General features: G+C 44.9%; 1 protein-coding gene across 2 annotated transcripts in view; it reads right to left on the bottom strand.

Moving 5' to 3' along the window:
• The window catches only part of Actr3 (actin related protein 3), a 41,148-nt gene extending 37,198 nt beyond the window's left edge, over window positions 1-3,950 (bottom strand). The window contains exons 1-2 of one of the 2 annotated variants that reach the window (XM_038349322.1): window positions 3,880-3,950; window positions 3,530-3,674 (exon numbers count right to left, since the gene is read on the bottom strand). In XM_038349322.1, the coding sequence (XP_038205250.1) occupies window positions 3,530-3,573 (44 nt within the window). In that variant the 5' untranslated portion in view covers window positions 3,574-3,674; window positions 3,880-3,950. Of the gene's footprint in view, window positions 1-3,529; window positions 3,807-3,879 lie in introns of those variants that run through there. The other variant, XM_042056054.1, reaches the window with a different exon arrangement.
• Between the last annotated feature and the right edge of the window lie 23,356 nt (window positions 3,951-27,306).

Raw genomic sequence — 27,306 nt, 5'->3', positions numbered from 1 at the left:
CTTCTTTACATTATACAAGCAACACTGCTCAGGAGGAGCTGATATAGTGTTCACCACAGGTCTTGCCCATGGCTCTTACTAAACACTAGCTTGTGAGAAACCCCAGAGTGGTTTTTTTTTTAAAATCTAAGTAACAATGAAATAGTTTAGAAAGTCAAGTATTCAGAGAAAAATCTAAAGAAAGAAAAAAGATTTCACTAATTGAATCAAATTCATAAGGCTAGGATTGTTTTTGCAATATTACTGTAAACAAGAGTTAAGTTGAATTAATTTTACTACCAGAAAGAATGATGTACATGAGTCTCTGAAAGAACTCCACAGACTCAAATACAGAACTTAGTTCAAGTAGCTACTCCACCACCTATTAGCTAAATGATATTCAACGTAATATTCTCTTTTCTCACTTGTAAAAAGCAAAAAGAGCTGTCACAAATTAAATAAGGTAGAACAAATTAAAATCCTGGTCATTGGATTCACCAGTAGCCAACCCTTTCCCTTCTGTTCTTAGAAATAAAAATTATGAACTGTGTTTAGCAATAAGCATGGAATGATCACTACACATGCATCATCCCAAAGTCAATACAGGCAATATAAGCCTGGCAGGCAGGCAGGCAGGCAGGCAGTTAAGATACTAACAGGAATGGAGAGTATTAAGAACCTGTCTTCTCAACAGTCTGTTACCTTCAACAACTCACATAGGAAATCAAGAGTAAGAATTTTAAAAAATCTTTCTTGCCAAGATATTATGAAGGTTCCTGCCTTTTATACTATTAACACATTGAACAGAACACAAGCAAGATGAACTTCCTAAGATGCTTTCTCTCATCCATGGCTCTTCACTGCTCTCAAACTCATCTTTCCTAACTTCTAGGATTTGGTCAAAGCCAACAAAACTATTTCTGCTTACGGTTAGAAGACTGTTAAAAAAAAAGGTAGATTTGAAAAATTCTGTAATTTAAATATATCCAAGATGCGTTTTAAAAAAAGGCTGTATACTAACCTCTCATTTAATCAAATATAATCCCCTAAAGCAGTTTCTCAGTGAAAAACAAAATACATAAAATAAAGTCCATAATACAATGTTGAAGAGATGAATGAAAATAGGCAAAAACAAAACTCACAAGCACGATATCCTTTTAATCTTTTAATAAACCTGGGTAATGATGATGAATCTTTGAATCTTTGACGATGAATTATGCTAGAGGACTCCTGATTTAAAGTTCTGGAATTAAACTTCATATGCCCTAATTCTTACAGCTTCTAAGACCACCATCAAGTTTAACAAGCACTTTCTGCCTAAATTCATTAATGAAATGGGATGGGAAACCTGTAAATGTTTCAGTTACTCTGTAAGAATAATTACAGAACCTAAGAGGTGAGTGTAAGAGCTGGGAGGTGGGGGAACACAAACTAAAGGGGCACCCTTTGCATTAGGGGAAGTTATTTAGATATAAAACTCCATTAGTCACTCTTGGGCATGCTATTTATCCTGGTCTCTCCTAATAAAACTTAAGGTATGACTTTCTAAACTGCTGTATTTAATACCCAACTTGGAGGGGTGGGAGTAAGGGAACACCACAGAAAGCCTTTTGAGAAGCAAAATAAATAAAACTCTAAGTTGGGAAATACAGGTTGTGTGATCAAAGGTAAAAATACAGAATAGAGAAGATGACTTTAATCAGTCCCATCCATATCATAAATGAACATTCAGTTAACCAGGCCTTGTAAGGTGAGATCAGTCTAGTAATGATTTAGTAATTGAGATATAAGACATAAATAGCCTACATAGAAGCTGCACCACGCCTCCTGGTCACTCAACGTGTGTTTTTAATTCAAGGTTATCCTTTCAGGAAAAAAAAAAAAAAAGTCACTTAGGGACAGATAAATTCAATGAGCTACCCAATACTACTCACTCAAATATAACCAAAACTGCTTTTCCAAAGAGGGAAACAAACACACAAAAAGAAACATTCTACTTAACCTGTCACAGCATTATTTATGATGGTCACTGATTACATGTTTTAATGACAATGATTTCTAAAGCTTCAATACAAGACACCTGAAAAGTCCTATTCACATTGGTCAATTCTAATTTTAATAATATCCCTAACATCCATCTACTCACCAATTAAACTATGAAAGAACAAACTTAAATATACACATAGAAAACACTTCAGGGGAATGAGACAGGATTGGAAGAAAATTTAACTTTACTAAGATGTCAACTAAGAAAATACAGAGAAATTCCAAAGCTAAGCTAGTGTTTTCCAAGAAAAAAAAATTAAGAGATCCGTTGTTTCCAGCTGCCTGGAGCGCATGTTAGAAATAAAGGCAGGAGAATTAAGACAGGGGGAACTGACACAGACTGACTAGCGTGGGGGAAAGGCATCTTTGAAATGACTGTGGCATAGGGAATGAGAGGAAAAAGGCCGGCAACTGCCCTCAAAACCACTGGCGTGTTTTGAGGATTAGAGATCAGCACAGGCGTCTTCCTCTACAAAGTATTTCAACCTAGAAAATCAAAACTAAAGTCTTCTCACTAAGTCGCTACACAGAGCAAGTTGTAACTCTCTAAAAGGTCCAGCAATACAAAAACCACCACTTCAAAGGCAGTGCAGTCAACCACACGACTATCAGAAACGATTACTTTAAATCAAACACATTCCTTTATAGCTCTACGCCTCCTTTCGCCTTTCAAATTACTGTCACAAAACGAACGTAAACGTTTAGTTGAGTTTCCAGGGTGCGGTGCGTCCCTTCTCTTCCCTCTCGGCCTCTCTCCGTGGGCACAAGAACAATTTTTTTTTAACTCAAACACACTGATACCTAGCACTCCTGATCCCCTCTTTCTGCAACCTGCTTAATTTTGAAAGTTCTAATAAGACGTGTTAACGTTGGGGACGAAAAACTACCTTATAAGGCTATAAAAGACGGAAAGCAGGAAGCGGCTTTGACAAAACTAAGGAAGTTGCAGCGCGCTTGCTCACTGAGGGACTTTTTTTGAGGCAAGAGCAATAACCCCATGAGATCCTCCTCACTGGAACTGAACTGGGACCCGGTTGACTGGGTGGGTGGTGGGAGACGGCTAAGGCGGGGTGCGGGGTGGAAAGCGGGCGGCGCGTGGGTCCTCTGCACGAGCCCCCATCCTAGCTAGCCATTCGCACAGCCTGCTTCTTCCCTCTCCCCACCCACACGCCCTGGAGATTGAGGGTTGTCACAGCGATCTTGCAAAACCTGCAAGGAGCGCTTCTCTTTTCGCCTCGATCCTATGTCCGGCGGTCCCCAGTGAGTCCCCCCGAGATCCCAGGCAGGAAGGGGAGAGAAGGGAAAGCAAAGCCAGGAGGGCCGGACGGCCTTCTCCGGAGGGAAGGAAGGGCCTGAAAAGATTCTTCGTTCCAAGCGGCTGAGGCGACCCGACCAGGGAGGCGCCCGGCACCACCCCCCGCCGGCCTGGCCGGCTCCCCCCCATTCATCGCCCTCCTCCCGCTGTCCCCAGCCTCAGTTTCCCCACCCACAAGACCCGCCGTACCCCGTGCCACAGTCCACCACACAGGCCGGCAGCCGTCCCGCCATCTTCCTCCTCGCCCGCCGCCGCCGTCCGTTCCGTGCTGCTAGAGGCCGGGGATGGAGACGGGAGCTAGCTGACCATGCACTGGCCTGGGCCGCCCTCGGTCCTGAGGGAGGAAGGGAGGGAGCTGTGGGAAGCCCGAGCAGTAGCGAGTGAGCAGCAGGCTAGTACTTCCGCAAGCCCGGCAGGCTGGCCGGCCGGCAGGCTGTCCCCGCCCTGCCCTGCCGCGGCCTCCTCCTCCACCCCTCCGCTCTCTCGGCCCTCCTCCTCCTCCTCACTCCCGCCCCCACCCTACAACTTCTTCCCCTCACACTGCCTTTCCGCGGGTAGCCAAGATGGCCGCCGCTGCCGACGCCCCGGCCAGGCCAGGCCCCAGGCCGCGCTCGCGCCTACTTCCGGTTCCGGGTGGGAGGGGCGAGCGCGCGTGCGCTGTAGTGTGCGACCGGGCGGCCTAGGCTCCTTTCCGGACATCTATAAAATCCACTTCGGGTTTTCCGGGGCTAGAAACCCAGAATCCAGCCTGAACTTGAAGTCCCCCCCCAACTCCACGCCCAAGCGGCGGCACATGCGCGGTGGCGTGCAGTCATAGTCCACGACTCCGGTTCCTGCGAGAATTCCACCTCGCATTTTCCGTCCGGTGAAAGCCCCGAAGTCAGGCTGAGCTTCTAGTTCTGAAGCTGCCTTTTGGTGGTGGTGGGTGGGTTGCTGTGCGTTCCTCCTCGGCTAGCTTGAGGGGTGAGCAGAAGCCTCTCCTACTGCGGGGGAGAGGGACTAATTGGAAACGTGGTCGGCAGCATGCCCTCTCTGTCGCTCTAGCACATCTAGCTGAGCAGTCAGGAGAGGGATGAACAAAGGTTTGTGTCCCGAGATTTGCCATTTACAGTATTACTTTATAGGTTACGAGCTCCCCAAGATGGTGGGCTTGTCCAAGAGGTTGGGTTAAGCTCTATTTAATATACTCTGCACAGGTTCACCAAATAAATAAATAAATAAATAAATAAATAAAAAATAAATAAATAAATAAATTCAGGGATTTGGAATTCTAGTGAGTGTCTTCAAGAGAGGCAAGCTTTGGACCAGTGAGATAGCGCTTGCCACTAACCCGTGTTTGATCCCTGGGGACCCACAGAAGAAATGAAAAGACCCCGGTATGTTCTGTGAGTTTTCACAGTCCTCCCCCATAAGTAAAAGTAAAACAATAAGAACTATAAAGCAAGCTTTACAGAGGTTATGTTCTACATAGCCGGCACGAGTGGCCTTTATTTGGGTTTTGGGGTGACGATAGACTTCTACAAGAGCAGGAAGATTCTCTTGGGCCTTAGAGAAAGGCCAGCGTCCCAGAGGTTGTGTTCTATATAATACACTATCAGGCGGCCTGTATTTGGGCTGGGGTATTGATGCACTCACTTCCTTCTGTGGGACTGTTGGTATTGTGCGAGCTTTTTTCCGTGAAAAGAACAAGACAAAAGATGTGTGTTTTTTATGTTACAGACCTAAAAAGCAGTATTTTTAAAGCTTGAACGCATCAGAGTAAGGTTGAAAGCGCGCTGCTGGGTCACATCTCCAGAGGATTTTGCAAGGACGCGCAATCAAACCTGAGAGTTGTCTTTCTCCTGAGCAGGAACCTGGAAAGCTAATAGCTTTCCTTCCCAACAGGCTTCTCTTTTATTTATTCTTTAACGATTCTATACATATAAACAATGTATCTTTTTGTTTCTTTTATTTATCCAATTTCTTAACATAATTTCTTTATTGATTCGGAATTTCACATCATGCACCCCAGTTCTACTCATTTTCCAGTTCCTCCGAAGTTCGCCCGTCACCCTTGCACCACCACCCCCAAAAGAAAAAGAAATTAAAATGAAACCAAACAAACAACAACAAAGCCCACTTCGCTCCTCCGCGTTTCCCACCTCTCAAACACCTCTTCATTCATCTTAGCAGTATTGGCAGCCTTGGTGTGTCACACAGAGGACCTTTTGTCCCATCAGCTTTACGTGCAAATGTTTGTTGTGGTGAGTCATTAAGCAATGTATCTTGATCAAAATTTACCCTGAACCCTCTCTCCAGCTCCCAGGGTACCCTAACATGACTCCTCTCCTCCCTTCATGTCCTCTCTCTTTTCTTCTTTTTTTTTTTTCCATCTTGTTTTTTTGTAACTCACTGGATCTAATTTGACCTGTTAGAATGCTGGCTGACCTTGGCTTGACCTTCAAGTAACTAAAGTCAGCGACACTCCGATGACAGCGTTCCATGGCACTCCTCCCCATCTTCTTGCTCTTCTACATTCCTTCCACCCCCTCTCCCATGATGCTCTCTGAGCTTGGTGGAGTGGTGAGGGTTGATACAGGTGTACCATTTCAGGCTAAGCACTTCATAGTCCCTTAATCTCAGCGCTTTGACCAGTTGGGAGTGTCTGCTTTAACTGCTGACCACTGAGGAGAGAAACTTCTCTAGCCGAGGTTGAGGACAGCACTAAATCTATGTGCAGAAATATCAATATTTAGAAGACGGTATTACAACAGTTCCATTTAGCAAGGCAGTGGTAGTAGATTTCCTGCTAGAGCCTGTGGCTTCCTGAGCCACGGGGTTTCAGAAAGGTTTACCATACCCGGCATAGATACGCTTCTGCAGAGCAGGCCTCAAATCTGCTCCAAAAGTGGTTGATTACTCCTATAACCTCTGAGCCTTTACTGCACCAGTGGGTGTATTTTGAACAGGCTAATCTTTTATAAACCACCCTAGGTTTGTTTATATGAGATTATAATAGAACTATATTAAGAAAGGATGTCTTGTTCAATACAGAATATTATCAGGTATTAAGCTGACCTTAGGGGTAAAATATTATATTTCCATTATTATAATTAGTCACTTGACAGAGAAGTATTTCTCACCGGTTCTGTATGGCAGAGACTGTACTGACCCTGTATACAGTGGGGTGCAGAGTAGGGAAGAGGTGTGACCTGGAGTTCTCTACACATGAGTAGAGAAACAGATCATATCAAGAGACGGAAGAGTGCTGAGGCCCGTGAGAAACAGGCCAGGAGCTGGAGAACACCGGAGCAATAGCAGCTCCTGAACAGAGTAAGTAGTTCAGCCACAGGGACTGCAGAACGGAGGAAGGAAGAAAGGGAGGCCCCAGGAAGAGAAGCTGCAAGTACTGAGGATTAGACCTGAGATGGTGTTGGGGGAGGGAGTCTGACTTCTTCCCCAAGTAGGAGGAAGAACTCAGTGGTTACAATGAAGACAACCAAAGAGGATGTGATGAAAAGTGAAGTCTGAGAAACAGGATGGCTGCGGGAGTTCACAGAGTCCTCCAAGCTTGCTCGAGCGTACCCCATTGCAACTTGGAAATTATCGAAGGAATTAGGGGAAAGAAAGTTTGGGTTGTGAGAACTGAACCTTCTGGATAGTGTTGGCATCTTACATGGAACCTTCTAGAAGGCTCATTACTAGTTTTAACTGACTGTGAGAGGTTGGAATGTCGAGGGTCCAGAGCTTAATTACAATTTACTAGCCGGGCGGTGGTGGCACACGCCTTTAATACCAGCACTCGGGAGGCAGAGGCAGGTGGATCTCTGTGAGTTCGATGCCAGCCTGGTCTACAAAGAGCTAGTTCCAGGACAGGCTCCAAAGCCACAGAGAAACCCTGTCTCGAAAAATAAAAAAATAAAAATAAAAAAAAACAATTTACTTTGGGCTATCTTTAGCCCCTATATAGCCATTCCTTTGTCCATGACTGTGTCTGCCCTAACACATTTCACTAACAGATGAAACCTTTCAGAATATATTAACTTACTAATTCTCTGGACACTATCCACCAAAAAAGCTATGGGTATCGATCTGTTATCTGAGGTCCACCAGAAAGTTATGACTATCAATCAGCTACCTGAGGCCTAGCAGTGATTTTCTCCACTTTGCTGTAAGCCACATCTCTGATGTTTCCTCTAATGTATTCAAAACATCTTAATTTGTGACTTTTTCTCTTACTGTAAAAACCACATGAAACTTTCACTCTACTGGAACACAAAGTTGATGGTAATTGAAGACTATGTTCCTGGGCCATAATCACTCATATTTGGCCCCAAAATGTACTCTCTTTTATTCCTTCTGATGGGAGAGTTGCGGTTTTCGAATTGATATCTGCTTTGTTGAGAATTGGTGCAGTAGAATCCAGAGTGGATAGAGTGTGTTCTGGAATTCACAGGTAAACCGTGAAGAACCAGCCTTCCTATGGGACTTGCCTTAGTTGGGGTTTCTGCCATGAAACACCATGAACAAAAAGCAAATTGGAGAGGAGAGGGTTTATTTGGCTTCTACTTCCTCATTGCCACTCACCACTAAAGGGAGTCAGGACAGGCACTCAAACAGGGCAGGAACCTGGAAGCAGGAGCTGATTGATGCAGAGGCCATGGAGGGGTGCCGCTTACGGGCTTATTCTTTGTAGCTTCCTCAGCCCACCTTCTTATAGAACCCAAACCAGCAGCCCAGGGATGGCACCACCCACCATGAGCTGGGCCTTTCCCCCATTGATCACTAAATGAGAAAATGCCTTACAGCTGGATCTTACGAAGGCATTTCCTCAACTGAGGCTCCTTCCTCTCTGATGACTCTAGATTGTGTCAAGTTGACACACAAAACCAGTCAGTACAGAACCTGATACATACAGAAGGGCTGCAGGGTCAGTTAATATGGAGCATACTCACAGTTCCTCATACTAAGTAACCCCAAGGGAAGGTTTCTGAGAAGTTGCCTTCACGGCAGTCAATCAAGAGTGGTTCTTCTTTCAGATACATGGTAGCTGGTTTTCCCCGTACATTTTAGAAGACCCTAGACAGTTTTCCCCTGACCTCTCTTCCCCAGGTTGTTGGAGTTATGTGGGAAGAAAGGTGCTGAGGAACCAACTTCGACAGAACACCAAGCAGAGGCCTGGTACAAACAGATAGATTGTTGCAGCAGTAAAAGGTCACACATGAAAGGCTCTACCAAAGCCCTCCTAAGAATGGCTTAAAGGAGCCTTGGAAATGTCACCAAGAGGCGCTCAGTCTGGCAGTCCCCAAGAATACTACCCAATACCCTGGGCTTGGGCAATGGTGAGAAAGAAGTTACAGCAAAGGCCAGAAGCTGTGTGTGTGTGTGCGTGCGTGCGTGCGTGTGTGTGTGTGTGTGTATGTTTGACACAGGGCCTCTTGTAGGCCATGTTGTGTAGCCAAGGATTACCTTGAATTTATGATCTTCTCTGCCTCCACTTAACCGCTGCCATGATTACCACACAGTGTGTGCCACTGTGCCCCGTTCATGTGGTGGTGAGGATTAATCCCAGGCTTCATGCCTACCTAACTAGCACTCTGCCAACTGGACTACATCCCAACCCAAGGATCAGAAACTTCGAGTTCTGGTCTTGTTTGTGATGGGTGACGTGGGCCACCAGGAAGATGTGGCAATACACAGCTCCCACACCCAACAGACGGTAGTAACTAACCGTTGCTATGTGGGAATGCAGGCCTGATGTTGCCAGAGCCTTCCTCCCAAGAGAAATTTGAAATCTGTGTTTCTTTGTTAAGTGTTATTGTTTGAATATATCCTCCAAAGTAGATATGTTGGAATTTAAACGCCCATGTAGCGATGTGGAGAGGCAGAAGCATTAAGAAGAAATTATGATTTGCAGACTCTGCCCTTGGGACTCATTAATACCATTGTCCTAGAGTGTGTTTCTGTATTTTTAAAAATGACTTCTATATTCTCTCATTTTTATTTATTTTATGAGTATGTATATTTATTTGAATGTATTATACACATGAGATACCACAAAAGCCAGAAGAGGTTATCAGATTCCCTGGAACTGGCGTTATAGGCAGTTGTGAGTCACCTAATATGGGTGCTGGGAACTGAACTCTGGTCCTCGGCAAGAGCCACAAGTGCTTTTAACCACTCAACCATCTCTCTAGCCCCTTTATATTTATTTCAATGCATTGTATTTTATTTATTCTTTGAGAGTTCCATACATTTAAACAATGTATCTTGATTGCATCTACCCCCCATTCCTCGTACTTCTCCCAGGCACCACCAAACAGTCCCCCTCCCTCCTCATTTCCTTTTTTATTTATTGAATGTTTGTAGCTTCCTGAGTTCAATTAATGTTGCCTGCTAGAATGTTGACTTATCTTGCCAGCTTCGTCTTGTGCATGTAATCATAGAGCCAATGAGTTAATGTCACGTCCAGAAGGCAGCTTTTCCCAGCACCTTTCCCCATCTTCCAGATCATAAATTCTTTCTACCCACCGTGTGAAATGTTCCCTGAGCCTTGGGGAAGGGAGAGAGTTGCCATCCAACTTAGGGTGAGCACTCAACAGTCACTTATTCTCAATGCTTAACCCATTGGGAGTCTCTGCATTAAGCAGCGGGCCCCTCCTCCAGTGCTGTACATAATAAACAGGCTGAGTGAGGTTCTGAGTAATGGCCATATCAGTTAGAGAAGCTCTTCTGATCCCAGCTTCATTGTATGTGCGTCTGCCCCTTCCTCATTCCTTTACCTCCCCTACCTAGAGTTCTGAAACCTAAACCTTGAGGGACAAAGTAAATAAAAAATTTTCTTCTCTTTAAAATGATTTATCCCTGAAAGAAAATGGCCCCTAAAGGGAGTGGCACTATTAGGAGGTGTGGCCTTGTTGGAGTAGATGTGATTTTGTTGGAGGAAAGTGTGTCACTGTGGAGGCTGGCTTTGAGGTCTCATATGTCCAAGCCACTCCTGGTGACACAGTTCACTTCCTGGTGCTTTGGATCAAGATGTAGAATTCCCCAGCACCATGTCTACCTATATGCTGCCATACTCCCAGCCACCATGTTCCCAGCCATGATGATAATAGACTAGACCTCTAAAACTGTAAGCTGCCACCTCAGTTAAATGTTTCCCTTTATAAGAATTGCTGTGGTCATGGTGTCTCTTCACAGTAATAGAAACTGTAGCTAAGACACCAGGTATTTTTGTTATAGCTGCGGGGTGGGGGCTGGGGGGAATGAATACAGTGTTTTAGTTTTTTTTCTGTTGCAGTGATAAAACACTCCAACCTAAAGCAAGTTGGGGAAGAAAGGGTTTTTTTGACTTATACTTCCAGCTCATAACCATCCATCTCTGAGGGTAGTCAGGGCAGGAGTTCAAGGTGGAAATACGAACCGCAGAGCAAGATTGCTGGCTGGCTCTCTGACTCATGCTCAACTACTTCCACAGCTTAGGGATGGTACTTCCCACAGTGGGCTGGGCTCACCTCATAAATTAACTATCAAGACACTGCCCCATAGACATGCCCACAAGACAGGCAGATGTATGTAATTCCTCAGGCAAAGTTTTCCTTTTTGAAGATTCTAGGCTGTGTCGAATACAGTTAAAGCTAACTAGGACAGACGGTAAACAAGCCTTTCCTGGGGCCTTATAACTGATCTGTTGCTGCCAGTTCCTCCTTTCCACTGCAGTGGCTTCTCTGATTTAATTGTGTGTGGCCTCCGCATATGAAAAAGCATGAGGAGGGATCTGCAAGAGGCTCAGCAGGCAGAGGCACTTTCCAACAAGTCCAACCACCTGAGTTCCATCCCTGGAGCCCACAAAGAAGGAGGTAACCAACTTCCACAGATTGTCTTCAGACATCCACCTGCGCGCGCGCGCGCGCGCGCACACACACACACACACACACACACACACACACACACACAGGCATGCAGAGGTGGGGGGACTATACAAAAAAACAACTTTCAAAGACGTGAAAACCACTAATGTTCTGTTTCACACAGTCAAGCTTGTCCTGTGCCTGCAAAGGCAGTAACTGTTGAAAACATTTGGAAACTCGCAGCGCTTGTTGGCGATGTTATTTCTGCTCGTTCTTCATACTCTGTCTACCCAAACATTTTGCTTGCTTAAGATCTCCTTTACTTCCTGTTTGCTGCTCACAAAGTTGGTCAGCCTCTGGGCTGCCGCGTTGGCCCAGCCTCCTCCCTCAGCTCCGCAGAGAGCTTCAGATGCACTTCCTGCCAAACCATTTCTGACCACCCTGTTTACATATGCGCCCCTACTTACTGCTCACACTTTTCCAAATAGAGAGGCAGAGCACAGCAGTCAAAAGACCTTGCAGAGATTCCCCACTAGAAGCCAAAGGAAAGCAGGTGGGCTAGTGAGGTTGACCTGATAACTGTGCTGGTTGCTCGCTTGAGGCACCCCAATTTCCTGTTAGTTCATACCAACCAGATGCTTAGCTCTTAACAACTTCCAAGTCCGGTTGCCCACATTTCAAGGATCTGTGGTCCTTGTACCCTCTCATAAGTCCCCTCTGACTTAAGTAAGATGCAGGTGCTTCCCACAATTTGCACCAATTTAAGAATTGTAACTGGTATGGAAGTCCATTGGAAAGCTGTGATTACGTGAACAGCTAAATTTCACTGACTAGAGACAGTTTCAGCTAAAGATTGGAAAAACCGATACGTGTATGTGCATGTTCATTTGTGTGCATGCATTAGTGTGTGTGCGTGTGTGTGCGTGCGCGTGTGCGTGTGTGAAGACCAGAGGCTGACGCTGAATGTCTTCTTCTCCTGTTACCCTCATTTTTTGAGGCTCTCACTGTGCCTAGATCTCATGGATTCTGAAACACTGATTGGCCAGTGAGCTCCAAGGATCACCCTGTTTCCACTTCCTCGATGCTGGGATTATGGAATTATAGGTGTGAGCCACTACACCCAATTTATTGTGGATGCTGGGGATCCCAACTCAGATTATCATGTTCTTGCAACCAGCTCATTAATGACTGAGCCCTCTCCCTAGCTCGGGAAAAAAGATACTTAAAAGAAAGATATCCAAAGCCATGGGGAAGTACCTTAAATACTGTGGCAAGTACCCACTGTTAGGAATATTTCTTAATAATAGCTCACTGACCACGCAAAAATTCCCAATCAAGCCAAATCAAAACAAGCCGAATTAAGAAATATCCAGGCTTAATGGGAGATCTGTGCTCTTGGGTAGGCCCCTAGGGGAAACCAGGAAGAAAGGGAGACCACGTGTTCCTCTTTTTTTGGGGGGGGGGTCACTTAAATACCCTGGGGGAAAAAGTGGTCCTGACCCCACCCCCAGGGAGGGGTCAGGATCTGGCCTGCTGGGATTTAGAGTCCAGACCTGGCCTGGGGTCTGAGATAGATGCCAAGGGCTGGAGCCTACATTCCCAACTTGACACCCACATTTTCCTGAGAAATTACCCTACACTGTCCATTAGAACTTAGATGGGTGGGAGGGGGGTCACTGAAAGATGGTTTAGCAGTCACGAAAACTGGCTATTCTTCCAGAGTACCCAGTTTGGATTTCCAGAACCCCTGTGATAACTTACAATGGTATGCAGCTCCAGTTCTGGGGAATCTGGCCTCCTCTGGCTTCTGTGAAAACCATGCATGCATGGGCTACACAGCATAAAAACAGGCAAAACACTCATATACTAAATAAAGATAAAATTTGAGAAGTTATTTACTAAAACATACTTAGAATTGGGTCTGGAGGCATGTATACATGCAACCTGGACAACATGAGACCGTGTCTCAAAACTTAACACGCTTATGTATTAGTTTTAGAAATCCTGCTTTGGTGAATCTTAAAGAAATGGAAATGCTAATTAAGGGTGTGGGTGTGTGGTTCCGTTGATATAGTGCTGGCCTAGTATATGTGAGGCCCTCGTTCCAATATGTGATGTCACATATTGCAATCTGAGCACTAAGGAGGTAGAGGCAGGATGATGAGAAGTTCAAGATCACTGGGCAGTGGTGATACACACCTTTAATTCCAGCACTTAAGGAAGCAGAGGCAGGCTGGTCTCTATGAATTTAAGGCCAACCTGGTCTACCTACAGAGTGAGTTCCAGGACAGCCAGGACTATTTCACAGAGAAACCTTGTCTCAAAAAACAAAAACAATGACAGACAAAACAAAAACTAAGCTCAAGATCATCCTAAACTATAGGAGCTCAAGGGGCATAACTTTGGATACACGGATCCCTGTCTGAAAAGAAAAAAAAAATACTGACAAAGATAGAATATATTTTAAGTTTGGGGATTTTTTTTAAATCAGAAAATGTAGAAATCTAACCTATATCCCAAGTACCACTGTGGCCAGGTAGCTCCCAGAGACTCTCTGGAGTGGAGGAAGCACAGCTAGGTCTTGAGGGACCATCAGCAGTCTCTCTTCTTCATTAACCCACAGGGATGAGGTACCACAACTGATAAACAGCTTCTTTGGACTTAGATTTTATTCCGGTGTCCATGAACCCAGAAGAGACACCACTTGCCTTAGTTACCTTTAAGTGTCGACTTAACACACCCTGGAGTCATCTGAGGGAAAAAGCCTTGATTGGGAAATTGCAGAGATCCAGATTATCCTGTAGAGAGATTATCTTGCTTGTTAACTGATGCAGGGGCCAAGCCCACTGTTGGTGGTACCATTCCGTAGACACACAGCCATGGGCAGTTTAAGACATTAGCTAAGCTTTTTAGCCTGTGAGAGCAAGCAAGCTCCTCTGTGGTTCCTGTTGTAATAACTTGCTGGTGAGTGGGTGATATTGCTTGGACTAGAAGTCTGCCTTCTTCCTACCCTGGCTTCCCTCAGTGATGGCTCCAACCTGAAAGTGTAAGGGGAGACAAACCCTCTCCTTTCCTTTGTTGTTTTTGGTCAGTGGCTTATGACAACAGGAAGGAAACCAGGACACTACCTTTTGCTACCCCCTCCCCCACAGCTGGGTGTGGCCAGTAAGCTATGGCCAAAGAGATAGAAGTAAAGCCACTTGGGTGGAACTTAGAAAACAATTCTACAAAGCAGGCTGGGTCACTTGGGAAAAAACTCAGCTTGCTTTTGACCCTTTGCTTCCTACCTGGAGATAGATAAGAGGACAAGACATTTTCAGCCGTCAGGGGTGGTAAACTTACTGTACTTGTTAGGTTTTTCTTTTTTGTTTTTGATTTTTGTTTTGTCAAGTTGACACAAGCTAGAGTCATTGGAGAGGGAGGGGATCCTCAATTGAGAAAATGCATTCATAAAGATCCGGCTGTAGACAAACATGTGGGACAGTTTCTTAGTTGCTGATTTATGGGGGAGGGTTGAGCCCATCATGGGTGGTGGCATTCATGGGCTAGTAGTCCTGGATCCTATGAGAAAGCAGACTGAGCAAGCTGCAAAAACAAGCCAGTAGGCAGCACCCTCCGGGGCCTCTGCGTCAGCTCCGGTCTCCAGGTTCCTGCCCTGCTTGAGTTCTTGCCCCACCGCTGTCAGTGAGGAACTGTTACCCTGGACTGCGAGCAGAGGAAACACCTTCCTCCCCTAGTTGTTTCTGGTCATGTGTTTCATCACAGCAATAGTAGCCCTAATTAAGACGCTGACCGTGGGACCGGAAAGCAGTCCTAAGACAGGTAATTAGAAAGAACGTAGGTCCTTCATGACTGGGGAATGCATTATTAGCCCCGAATCACCCTCCTCCAAATTTTCATGGGAAAAAAAAAATAAACCCTTAGTATGTAAAACCACTGTAATATGAAATTTGGGTCACAGGCAACTAGAGGTGACTGATAATGTCGCAATAAAGATACATGCAAAAACTACCCAATATATTGCTAAAGAGTGTTAGATATAAACTCAAGTGTTCCTAAGTGGTAGATATTGAAAGATGGATTGGTGAAGGTATGCACAATAGGGAAGGCAGGGGCCATGTTGAATTGGTACTTAATCCCAAACCCTATAACCCCTAATTTGTTGTTGTTGTTGTTGTTACAATTTTTTTTTTTTGATACAGAGAAGCATATAGCCCAAGGCTGCCTGTGAACTTGATACGTATTATGGTTGAAATTTATCTTGAGTTCCTGGTAACTCCTGCCTCTACCACCTAAGTATTGGGATTACCTATCTGTGCCACTCAGCTGGCCAGACGCTGGATTTTCAGGAACTGGGATACCATGTACTTTGATCTTGCCGTGTTTCACATTAGAGCAAGTAGCATTTGAGATCGTGCCTTTGGGCACAATTGAAGCAGAACGCCTGCACAGGGCTGATAATTCTATCACCGTGTAGCCACTTAGATTAAGATACCCCAAGATTTTTGTGTTAAAATTAGTACTCAGCAAGTAAAATATTTCCACAGCTGTACCTACAATGTAGGCCACCATTTTCTGAACTTGTATTTTCAGTACGAGGTGATATTGGGCCAAATGCACAAAGAGGGACTGGGACAGGAAGAGAGGAGGGAATGGTGGGGTCTGTATACTGACTGCTATGTTTACTTATGATATTAGCACACAAATGATAGGGATTTCACACCAAGAAGCAGAAATACAGAGGGTTAGATTAGAGGGAGAAATTACTCAATTTTTCTTTATGACTCCATATTATGTCATATTAAAATCGGTATGTGTTCATTTTGTAACAGTCTAATTAGGGGTTGATTGATGAAACACTGCTAAAAAGTTATGCAAGTCGAAAGCCCATGAAAATTCTACTATATAAACATAGGATGCATTTAGGATAATTGTGTTGAGCAACTTTGATTTATTTTAGATAGAGCCATTAATATATTTCTAATTTTTAAATATAATCTCAGCCATTCTTTTAAATTTATTTCTGTTGTGGACTATGTGTATGAGTGTGCTGTTTGGGTTTATGCATGGAAGTCCAGTCCCTGTAGAATCCAGCAAAGAGTATCAGATCCATGGGAGCTGGAGTTACAAGTGGTTGTAAGCTGCCCAATTCTGGTCCTGGGAATTGAAGTTGAGTCCTCTACAAGAGCAGCAAGTACTCTTATCACCTGAGCCAACTCCTCAGTCCCAAACTATTAATATTAATAAATATTAGTGTTTGGGTGGAAGCCTCACCCCAGCCCCTGGCATCCATATACCCAAAGAGTTCGGAATGTTTGGATTAAGGCCTCATCTCAGCCCCTGTCATCCATATACTCAAAGAGTCTGGAATGTTTGGGTTAAGGCTTCACCCCAGCCCCTGGCATCCATATACCCAAAGAGTCTGGAATGTTTGGGTGGAAAGTTCCACCCCAAGCCCCCTCCCCCGGAGTTACCTCAGTCCAGACTCCACCTCCAAGAATGCCCACCAACCGATGACCCCTCCCCAGAGATGCTCAAGACCACTCCCACAGGGTATTTAAAGTGCCCCCTAGAGAACAAACGCATGGTTTTCTGGTCTTCCTTCCCCATCTCCTCTCTGAGGGCCTGGAAGGCCACCTGGGAGCACTGGTATCCATTAAACCTGGGCTTTTTCTAATTCAGTTTGATTTGGTCTGATTTGGATTATTGCATTGGCAGAAAGACTTATTGGGGTGCAAAAACTTTTCAATTAATACCAAGAGCAGAAAGTACAGATTTGAAAGGGAAAAGCACAAACTGTAAGTTGCCATGACTTTCTTTAGCTGTGAGTTGAATGTCATGTACAAATATGATAGTCTTGACACTTGGGAGGCAAAAGTGCTCTAGAATACCTTTGTTATTTTTTAAACAAAAAGAGGGGCCGGCGAGATGGCTCATTGGTTAAAAGTTCTTGCTATTCCTGCAGAGGACCTGCCGTTAGGCAGTTCATAACTACCTGTAACTCCAACCCCAGGGAATCTGACTCCTTCTGGCCTCCACAGAAGGAGTGGAAAACCTGTAAGCATGTTCACAGATACACACATATATACACAATGAAAAATACTTCCTTTTAAATAAAAAAGTGTAGCTTGAGTTCTTTGCAATCACACTGTCACCTAATTTTCTGACTTACTAAAGCATAAAGCAAGAGTCCATTGCAGCAGCAGGGGCCTCCAAAAGTAGGAATCCCGACATTTTCATTCTGTAGCATTTTCTGCCATTCTTACCAAAACTACTTCTAAACTACTTTTAAAGTAGGTCAGAGTTTTTTTTTTTTTTTTAATTTTCATTGCTTCCCCCACCCCTCCAACCCTTCCTTCTGTCTTAGGTTGTTATCTTCAAAACACACAAGTAAAGGACTCAAGCAGTCTGGAGAGGCAGCTCAGCAGTAAAGACCTTTCTGAGCATGCCCAGGGACTGGGGTTTCATCGCACACTCTAAATATAAAGAAGTTCCAGCCTGAGGTGAGTATGACCAAAGTGTGAACATGCTTGTCTGAAGGTGTCACCCGGAACCCTTGGGGTAGAAAGCCAGTGTGTACTAAGCATTAAGAATTAAAAAATGGAAAATGTAAGGTACTCAGGCTTCTTATCTTGGTTCTAGTCTGACAAGACAGAACTGGATGTGAGTACATTTTTTTTTCTGGCAAGTCTATTTTCATCTTTTGGTAATTTGACATCTTGCAGCAGTCCCAACATTTCAGGAACAAGTCTCTCAATTAGAGATGAAGATAATCACAGTAATATGATAAATTTAATTATCTCTTTTGGTTTATCCAAAGTAAAATTTATCGGAATTTCTACTTTTTCTCATATCCCAGCCTCTGATGCAGTCTGCCCTGTTATATCAGTCATATTCCAGGAATGAAAATCTTTTTATGTCAGTCAGTTGTTCTAACAATGTATCAGTTTGGAGAGTCTAGAATATTATACAGAATAATAGTTTTGCAGAAAAGCCACCATGTGCAAATGAAGAAACCAGGAACCAAGAAGGTAAGGGACTTAAGATCATGTAACCGATGAGTGAAGTTCTTTGACTTAACTCAAACACTGGAGGTTCACAGCAGAAAAAGCCACACAGGAACTCCCCACCCTGCTTCTGAAAAACATCAAACTCAATGGTTATATAAAAGCTGGTGTACTGCTTTAGTGGACAAGGTACATTTGATAGTAAATCAGCAAGAACAGTCTTACAACAGCTTAAGAATCAAAAGACTGAGCCGGGCGGCAGTGGCGCACGCCTTTAATCCCAGCACTTGGGAGGCAGAGGCAGGCGGATCTCTGAGTTCGAGGCCAGCCTGGTCTACAAGAGCTAGTTCCAGGACAGGCTCTAGAAACTACAGGGAAACCCTATCTCGAAAAACCAAAAAAAAAAAAAAAAAAAAAAAAAGAATCAAAAGACTGAAGGGGTAGCTCAGTGGATAAAGACCTTGTGGTGCAAACATGAGGACCTAAGTTTGGATCCCTAAAATCTGAGTAAAACCCAGGCAGGTGTGACAGTTACCTGTCATCCTGTGCTTGGGAAGCAGAGATGGAGCCCTCAGGGCAAGCGTGTTAGCGGAAACAAGCTACGTTCAGTTCAGAGACCCTATCTACACAGACTGTGATCGAGGACAATGCTCAATAGCCTCATGTACACCACTCACATAAATAAGCAGAACTTCAATTTTAAAAAGGAATAAGAAGCATTCTTTGCTTTTGAGGATGTGGTGCTCAAGTGAGTATAAACTTGAGGAGAAATACAACATCCAGGCACAGCTGAATGGAAAGGCTCAAAAGAGGTTTCAGACTCTGCCTTTTCCTTTTGACTGGTGTCATAATTACTGTTCTATTGCTGTGAAGAGACACCATGACCAAGGCAACTCTTATGAAAGAAAGCATTTAATAGGGGGCTCGCTTACACTTTCAAAGGTTTAGTCCATCATCATCATGGCGAGAAGCATGACACACATGGTGCTGGAGAAGCAGTTGAGAGCTACATCCCGATCCACAGGCAGAGAGGGCATGAGACTAGGCCTGGCATGGGCTTTTAAAACCTTAAGGCCCATCCTCAGTGAGACACTTCCTCCAACAAGACCACATCCCAACCCTTCTAATCCTTTCAAGTAGTACCACTCCCAGGTGACTAAGTACCCAAATATGAGCCTGTGAGGGGCATTCTTATTCAAACCACCACAGCTTGTTTGCTTGTTTTGAGGAAGGATCTCATGTAGCTCAGGCTGGCTTCAGACTTGCTCTGTAACCAAGAATGATTGTAAACTTCTTATCATCCTATGTCTACCTCCTGAGTTCTGATACAAACATTCTGGTATATATGGTAGAGAGGGAGAAGGAACTAGGCAAGCACCATACCAACTGAGCTAGATCCCCAGGCCCCAGATGCAACCTTTCTCTTGGTTTTGTTTGCCCTGCTGACTTGGCTTTCTGAAAATTTTACTCACACTGACAACCATGGCTCCGCTTCTACCACGTGACCAGCCCTGACCGTGAAGATCATGTATCTTTCTCAGTACCTCTGACAAAGACACAGAATTGACTCTTGGCCAGATCAGATATCCTTCTTGAGCCCCGCATTGTATCTCCACTTGGCCAAGCTGGAGTCTACACCCCATCCCTAGCACTCTCCCCACCAAAATGAACCAGGCAGACAGAGAAGGAGGAAGGGAAGTCACAAAAGTATTAATAAATGTGTATTATCAAAAGGAAAGTCATGAGAGACAGGTAGATACAGAAGAAATTATCCTTTGCTGTGATAAGAGCAACTCAGCGGGAAAGGTTAACCTTGGCTCACAGTTCAGTACAGTCCATCATGATGGGGAAGCCAAAACGCAGGAGAAGCTTGAAGCAACCGTTCACATGGTATCCTTAATCAGGAACAAGGAACAATGAGACTCCATTCAGTCAGCTACAGTCCGGGATCCCCGCCCCCAAGTAGCCCCACTTGTGGCTAAATGAACCTTCACACATTCAATAATATAATCACAATAACCCCTTATAGGCATGCCCAGAGGCAAAATAACCTCACAAGTTTGGCTGAAAGCTTGTCTTCTAAGTAATTCCAGGTTCTGTCAAGTTGGCCACTCTTCAACCATCATAAGAGTCCATTAAAAGACTCATTTCGAGGGGCTGGAGAAATGGCTCAGTGGTTGAGATCTCATACTCCTCCTGTAGGGGACCTGAGTCTGGTTCCTAGCATCCACACGGGGCAGCTCACAACCGCCTCTCACTCTAGTCCCAGCGGACCTGATGTTCTCATCTGGATTCTGAGGACATCTGTACTCACACACTCCCAAACCCATAATCAAAAATGAGAAACTAAATCTTTAATTAAAATTCCATTTCAGTTTACATGCTACAGTTAAATAGTACTAATTAAGTGTTGATTTCTTGCTTAGTGGCCGGGCTTCATAATATTTTCATTAGAAAGAAACATCGAATAAAAAAAGGTTGACTTTGGGGAAAAATAAAAGATGTACTCTGGATATATTTTTATATGGCTGATCCCTAAATGAATGCCAAAGCAAATGAAAAATAAAAACATTGGACGTCTTCCAAACATTGCATTAATCTAAATGTTTAAAGAGCCCATTAATCCTACACTGAGGAAAAGCAACAATTACGCTTATGGAGCAGCATTTGTGTATTTGGGTTCCCTGTCAACTCTGCTAATGAGTGTCTGCTAGCTAGACTCACTGGTATCTTCTGGAAGCATTCTAAGAACCCAGTTCAAGAGGAGCTGCTTCTTGCACAGTCCATGCCTGGTCTTAGTATGACAAGCACTCTGCTCATTCACTTTTTTTATGTCATAGGCCAGCTATGAATCAGGAATAAGGGTGGATACCATGATTAAGGACATGAGTAATTTCCAGCCCCACCCCAAGGAGTCGAAGTTCAGTGAGGGAAACAGACCCATAGAGACAGGGAAGTGCACAGTGAGAGGGGATTTACATAGGGCTAATAAGTAGGGACCACTCAGATGAGGGATGGGGGAGCCTCAGAGAAGGCCTAGGGTGTGCTTTCCGGGGTGGATAGGAAGAAGAAAGATAATTCCAGAGCAATGTGGAATGATACAGAGGCCTGAAGGCGAGCTACAAGTCTGACTGATGTAGGGTGTGTACCAGGGAGAGTCGTATGAAAGACCTTGTGTGCTGTATGAATTTCACACTGTGACTCCAAACCCTGCTTCTCCCGCTTGCCTAGGCTGCCAATGCAGAGCCATCTGGAGAAACTGTTAACACAGATTGGCCAGGCCCACTTCTGGAAATTTAGCTTCAGAGAGAATTGATGCTTAAAGCAAATTCATTCCCTATTGAGACCTAGACAAGACTAGACCTTTCTGCAACCCATCGTGGATCTGGGTGGGGCTTTAAAGGCCCTGCCTCTCCCTGAGGAGCTATAGGCAGGTTGATGGTTGTTGGGGTAGGGACAGACCTTTTCTCCAGTGGCGTAGCTACTGGTAAATTGTTCATTCTCCTGTAAACAACCCCTCACATACATTCATGTAAATACTCTTGTATGGCACTACCCTCAGAGCTGAATGTAAGACACAGCTCACCATACGAGAGTATTACAAAGGAGGACCAAGTGACCACTGCTGTTCCTTTAGAGAAGGGGACATAGTGGTTGTTGTTCCTTTGGATATGGTCCAATGGGTGGCCATTGGACCCTCATCTGAGGTTCCAGCCACTCCTTCCACCATCTGAATGAAAATCTGCCCTAGTTGCACATGGCTTTGGAGTTAAGACTTCCTTCTGAGGAAGGGCCTGGAGCACACAGGCTTAGGAAGACAAGTAAAGGGAGGCTCCACCTATGAGCGATGGGGAAGCCGTCACCCACCCCTGCAAGTGAGGCTGCTGTGGGGTCATCCACGGTCCTGTTAGTAACTCTCACTCATGTCAGCGAGCCCAGTACAGTCACTGGCTCTGCAGGGTGAACTTTGGTGGACTCGAGCTTCGGTTTGTCATCTCGGACCCTATGGGGAAGGGACATACGTTGTTTAGTCCTGCACCTAGGAATAAAATTCTAGCAGTAAATTATCTAATGAAGCTCACTGGGTCACACACAAAGACGTGAGAATAGAGGGGAAGTCATTGGGAAGAAGAAAGGAATCAGCCTGAGGAGGGGGACAAGAAAGGGAAATGAGGGTGCGTGAGATCAAAACGCCATGTAGATGTATGAAATATCACAATGAAACCCATTATACACATAATTAATATATGCTAATCACAAACTTTTCCTATGGATTCTGAGGTATTTCCAAGTTTGAGGTGTGCACTGTGTGCAGGCAATGAGGATCCATAGAAGTTTCCAGAAATGTAGATAGAATATTTTAAAGCAGAGCCCTTTGCTAATGGAACACTGCACAGGAACAGGTCAAAACAGGAGACAGAGAAACCCCGTAGGAGAGTGTTCTCAGGAACATAGCAGAAATGGTGAACATCAGCCCCAAAGCAGAGACACTGGGGAGGAGGGGAGGCAAGTGTTGAGAGAGAAGTGTAATCAACAAGGCTAGGTGTCTTCTTTGATGTGGGAAGAGAGTCCCTGAGCTGGGAGCGAGCAGAAAGCCCAGGCTGGACAATAGGGAGATGCAGCTGAAGGTGGACTTAGACCTGGAGTTTGCCCTGGGTTAGAGTCTGAAACTTGGGTTTGCCAAGACCCAGATACTCAGATCTGGGAACCCGGGGTCTGGAGGCTGCTGACCTCCATACCTGGGCCAGCCTGCTTTGAGCTGCTTCTGGCGCTCTGCTGCTCATTAGTTCCACAGCCCCGCAGCTGGGTTTTCTCACCCTCTGAAGTGAGAAACCGTGGCTCACTCATCTTTGTGCTTTCAGAGCCTAGGCTAGTGCCTGCACAGACTTGATGTGCACTGACAGTGTCTAGGTGACTGAATTGTATTAATTAACTAGATAATTATAGCCACAACAACCTCATTAGATCTCAGGCTTTGGCCTCGTTTTTGTGATGATAATTATATAAACTTGTATTTCCCTAATTCTATGAGCTTTTATTATTTCCATTTCTGAATGAGCAAAAATGAAGTAAAATGAGATTCTTTCTCCCAAACATTAATTATTGCAGATGTCTGTGTTATTAGTGTGGTTAAGTATCGCCTACATGTTCTAATTCAGGTCTCACCAAAAAGTGCTTGCTATATGACCACACACACTACATACATAACATTTAGGTGGGCATTCACACACACACATGCACATTCAAGACATATACATATACCACACAGACACATTCAAGTGCACACACACATACCACAAACACATGCACACACACATATGTATGTGCATACTTGCTTTAAAAGTTATTTTTAAAAATTTCAATTGAATTAAAGACAGCAAGCAGTTTTCCATTTAGCTACCCATATAAGCTTCTGTGATGCAGAGAAATTATTATTTTTAGCATAACTATTTATATTTTATTACATTTATCTATTGTGGGAGAGTAAGGGGTGTGTACATTCCACAGCTCACTTGTGGTCAAGGACATAGGGAAAGTCACTTTCTCCTCCCACCATACTGGTCCTGGGGACTGAACTAAGGCTTGGTGGCAAGCATCTTTACCAGCTAAAGCCATCTCACCTGCCTAGGGAGATTATTTTTAGACTGTAATATAGCTTCTGAAGTATAGTTATCTTTTCTTTTTCTCACACAGTACTACATAGAGCAAACAACAGAACTCCAAGGTGGTCTGTCCCTACCAGGAACAATGAGCACACAGCATTGGGAAGGCAACATAAGGCGCATTTGTAAGCTAATCTCCGTGCCTACACTTTCCTTCTGTGCACAGATTTGATAATCGCTTCTTTGTTTATTCCTTATTATCTTTGCCTTCTTTGGAGATAAGTGCCTTCGGAGTACTAGACTGGAACAGCCTATTTATAGAGGCAGCAAATCAAAAGAAAATTCAAGTAACTATAACTCCTAACATAATCTCCTCTCTTGAGAAGGAAAAGATAAATAAGCAGGTAACAGCAGCCATTTCAAAATTCAGCTCCCAAACAGATGTGCACAACAGAGCAGTGAAGCTTTAGAGATGACTCAGTGGGAAAAGGACCCGAGCTTAGCACCCAGGGTGGTAGGGCTGTACTGGAGGCAGAAATAGGAGAACCCCTAGGGCTCCCTGGGCAGGCAGTTTAGCTGAGTCAGAGAGCTCCAGGTTCAGTGAGAGAGCCTGCCTCAAAAGAGAAGTCTGAGAGTGATGGAGGATAACACCTGACTTGACCTCTGGCCTCCAGACTTGCACACACGAGTTCACACAAATGGTAAGAAGAAAAACAAAATGGGAAACATACTGGTAACAACTAAGAAAAAAGCCCATTGGGGTTCTCATCTCTACATTGTAAGCTCGTTCCTAGGACTAAATTTCTACCTTTGGGTGGTGAGTTCTCCTCTACTCTCCTGCACTTGTTGATTTCTTTTTATTCCTCCCTATCTTGATGTGGCCTAATTTTGAAATTTCATGACTTTTGTTTCCTCTGATCATCAGGAGATTGTCTTTGCCTCTCTACTTATAATTTGTGATCCTATATTCAGACCCATAGCTGCTGTGACTCTCAATTATTCACTTTTCTTTTCCAGATTTATTTATTTCCTGTGTACGAGTATTCTCCCTGCATGTATGTCTGTGAACCGTGTGTGTGTCTCCTGCCATTGAAGGTCAGAAGAGAGGGTCACATCCCATGGGACTGGAGCTACAGACAACTGTGAGCCACCATGTGGGTGCTGAGAGTTGAGTGTGGTCACTCTGTAGGGAGCAGAAAGAGCTCTCCATCACAGAGTCATCTCTCTAGCCCCTCCCCCTTTTTTGTTACAGGATCTCTTGTACCCCAACTTAGCCTTGAACTCTCACATTGTCATGGATATTCTTGAGCTCCTGCGCCTCCTTGCTTTGTGGCTTTATGCATTAGTCATTTTTCCCATTGCTGTGGCAAGATAGCTAACCAAAATAACTTACAGAGAGAAGGGCTTATTTTGGCTCATACTTGAAGGGTAACAGTCTATTGTGGCAGAGAAGGTCTAGACCATCATGGCCAAGGAATCATGGTGGTTGGAATATGAGGAAGCTGATCAAGTGGCGTCCAGTCAAGAAGCAGAGAGAGGTGAATGCTGGTACTCAGCCAGCTTTCCCCATTTTCTTCAGCTCAGAACCCCAGATGATGGACAGAACCACCCACACTTAGGATGGGTCTTCCCACTTCAGTGAACCCAACCTAGAGACTCCCTTACAGACACTGACAAACTTTGTCATCTAGGTAATTCTAGAGCCTGTCAAGTTCACAGTCGATCACACTCCACATGCTGAGTGCTGGGATTACATGGGCACCACCATATTGTGCACGTGGTGCTGGGCATGAAGTCCAGGGCTTTTAGTGCCGCCAGTAAAGCACTCTACCAACCGACTGCACCCCAACTCTTTGACTCTTTATGTGTGCCCAGTTCCTGGTTTTGGTTTCTATGCGTTGGCCTTTTCTTACCCAGAACCATTATACACCAATGAATGAATGAAATACTCAATGAATTGACGTCCCTGCCTGCTCTCTTGAAGCACTTGCTTTTCCCTGCCCATGTTATCATCTGTAGACAGGCTGGTGATTCCTGCCAACCCTGTCTCTTCGGCTCATGTGTCCATGCTCAAGAGGATTTCTGACAAAGATAGATAAAAAGTTAAAGGAAGGCTAGCCAAATAGCTCAGTGGTTAAGGGTGCGTACACTGACAGGGGACCCAAGTTTGGTTCTCAGCACTCACATCAGGATGCTCAAAATTGCCTGTAACTCTTGCTTCAGGGCTCCATCCAACACTCCCTTCTGCCCGACCCAAGCACCTGCACCTGTGGCCACACCCCAACACCTGCACTCATGGTAACACCCCAACACCTGCACTTGTGGTCACACCCCAACACCTGCACTCATGGTAACACCCCAACACCTGCACTTGTGGTCACACCCCAACACCTGCACTCATGATCACATCCCAACACCTGCACTTGTGGTCACACCCCAACACCTGCACTCATGATCACATCCCAACACCTGCACTTGTGGTCACACCCCAACACCTGCACTCATGGTAACACCCCAACACCTGCACTTGTGGTCACACCCCAACACCTGCACTCATGATCACATCCCAACACCTGCACTTGTGGTCACACCCCAACACCTGCACTCATGATCACATCCCAACACCTGCACTTGTGGTCACACCCCAACACCTGCACTCATGGTAACACCCCAACACCTGCACTTGTGGTCACACCCCAACACCTGCACTCCTGATCACACCCCAACACCTACACTCGTGATCACATCCCAGCACCTGCGCTCATGGTAACATCCCAATACCTACACTCATGGTAACATCCCAACACCTGCACTCGTGGTAACATCCCAATACCTACACTCATGGTAACATCCCAACACCTGCACTCATGGTCACACCCCAACACCTGCACTCGTGGTCACACCCCAACACCTGCACTCGTGGTCACAACCCAAGCACAAGCACTGTGGTCACACCCCAACACACAGACATGAATATACACATAATTTAAAAAGAATAAGATCTTAAAGAAAAACTTAAGAGAGGAGTCAGTGTGATCTCCCCACCCCCACCCAGCACCTCCGCATTCCTCCCTGGACTCCATCCCCTGTTCTAGTTCAGGAAGCTCCTCCAAGTGGTGGTTCCCTCTTAGCTGCTAAGCCTCTTCTAGCCACAGGGGATTGCTTCGGTGCTCAGCCAACCCAGCTCACTGTTGGTCTGTCTAGAATGAGAGCTGGGTGTCAGAGGCTTTGTGCTGTTGCTTCCATCTGAAGACCCCTTTGCCTCAGTCTGACTTTCCTGCCTTGCAACACCTTCCTAACTCTATGACGTGGTTCAAGCGAACTACCTGGGGATGATGCTGATCTGAGAGCGCACCAGTGGTCAGGGCCTGGGCATGTGTTTCCAGGTTCTTGGCCTCTTAGGCAAAGGATTGAAAATGAGGACGCACATATATTTGCAAAAGTAGCAAGGTAACTCTATTCAGAGAAAACAGATAATACAGACCAGGGAGGGACATATTGTCATGACTCAGTGGGCCACATGAATG

Source organism: Arvicola amphibius, chromosome 12, assembly GCF_903992535.2.
Source record: "Arvicola amphibius chromosome 12, mArvAmp1.2, whole genome shotgun sequence".
In the NCBI taxonomy this organism is placed as follows: domain Eukaryota; kingdom Metazoa; phylum Chordata; class Mammalia; order Rodentia; family Cricetidae; genus Arvicola; species Arvicola amphibius.
This window is presented reverse-complemented; position numbering and strand designations above follow the sequence as displayed.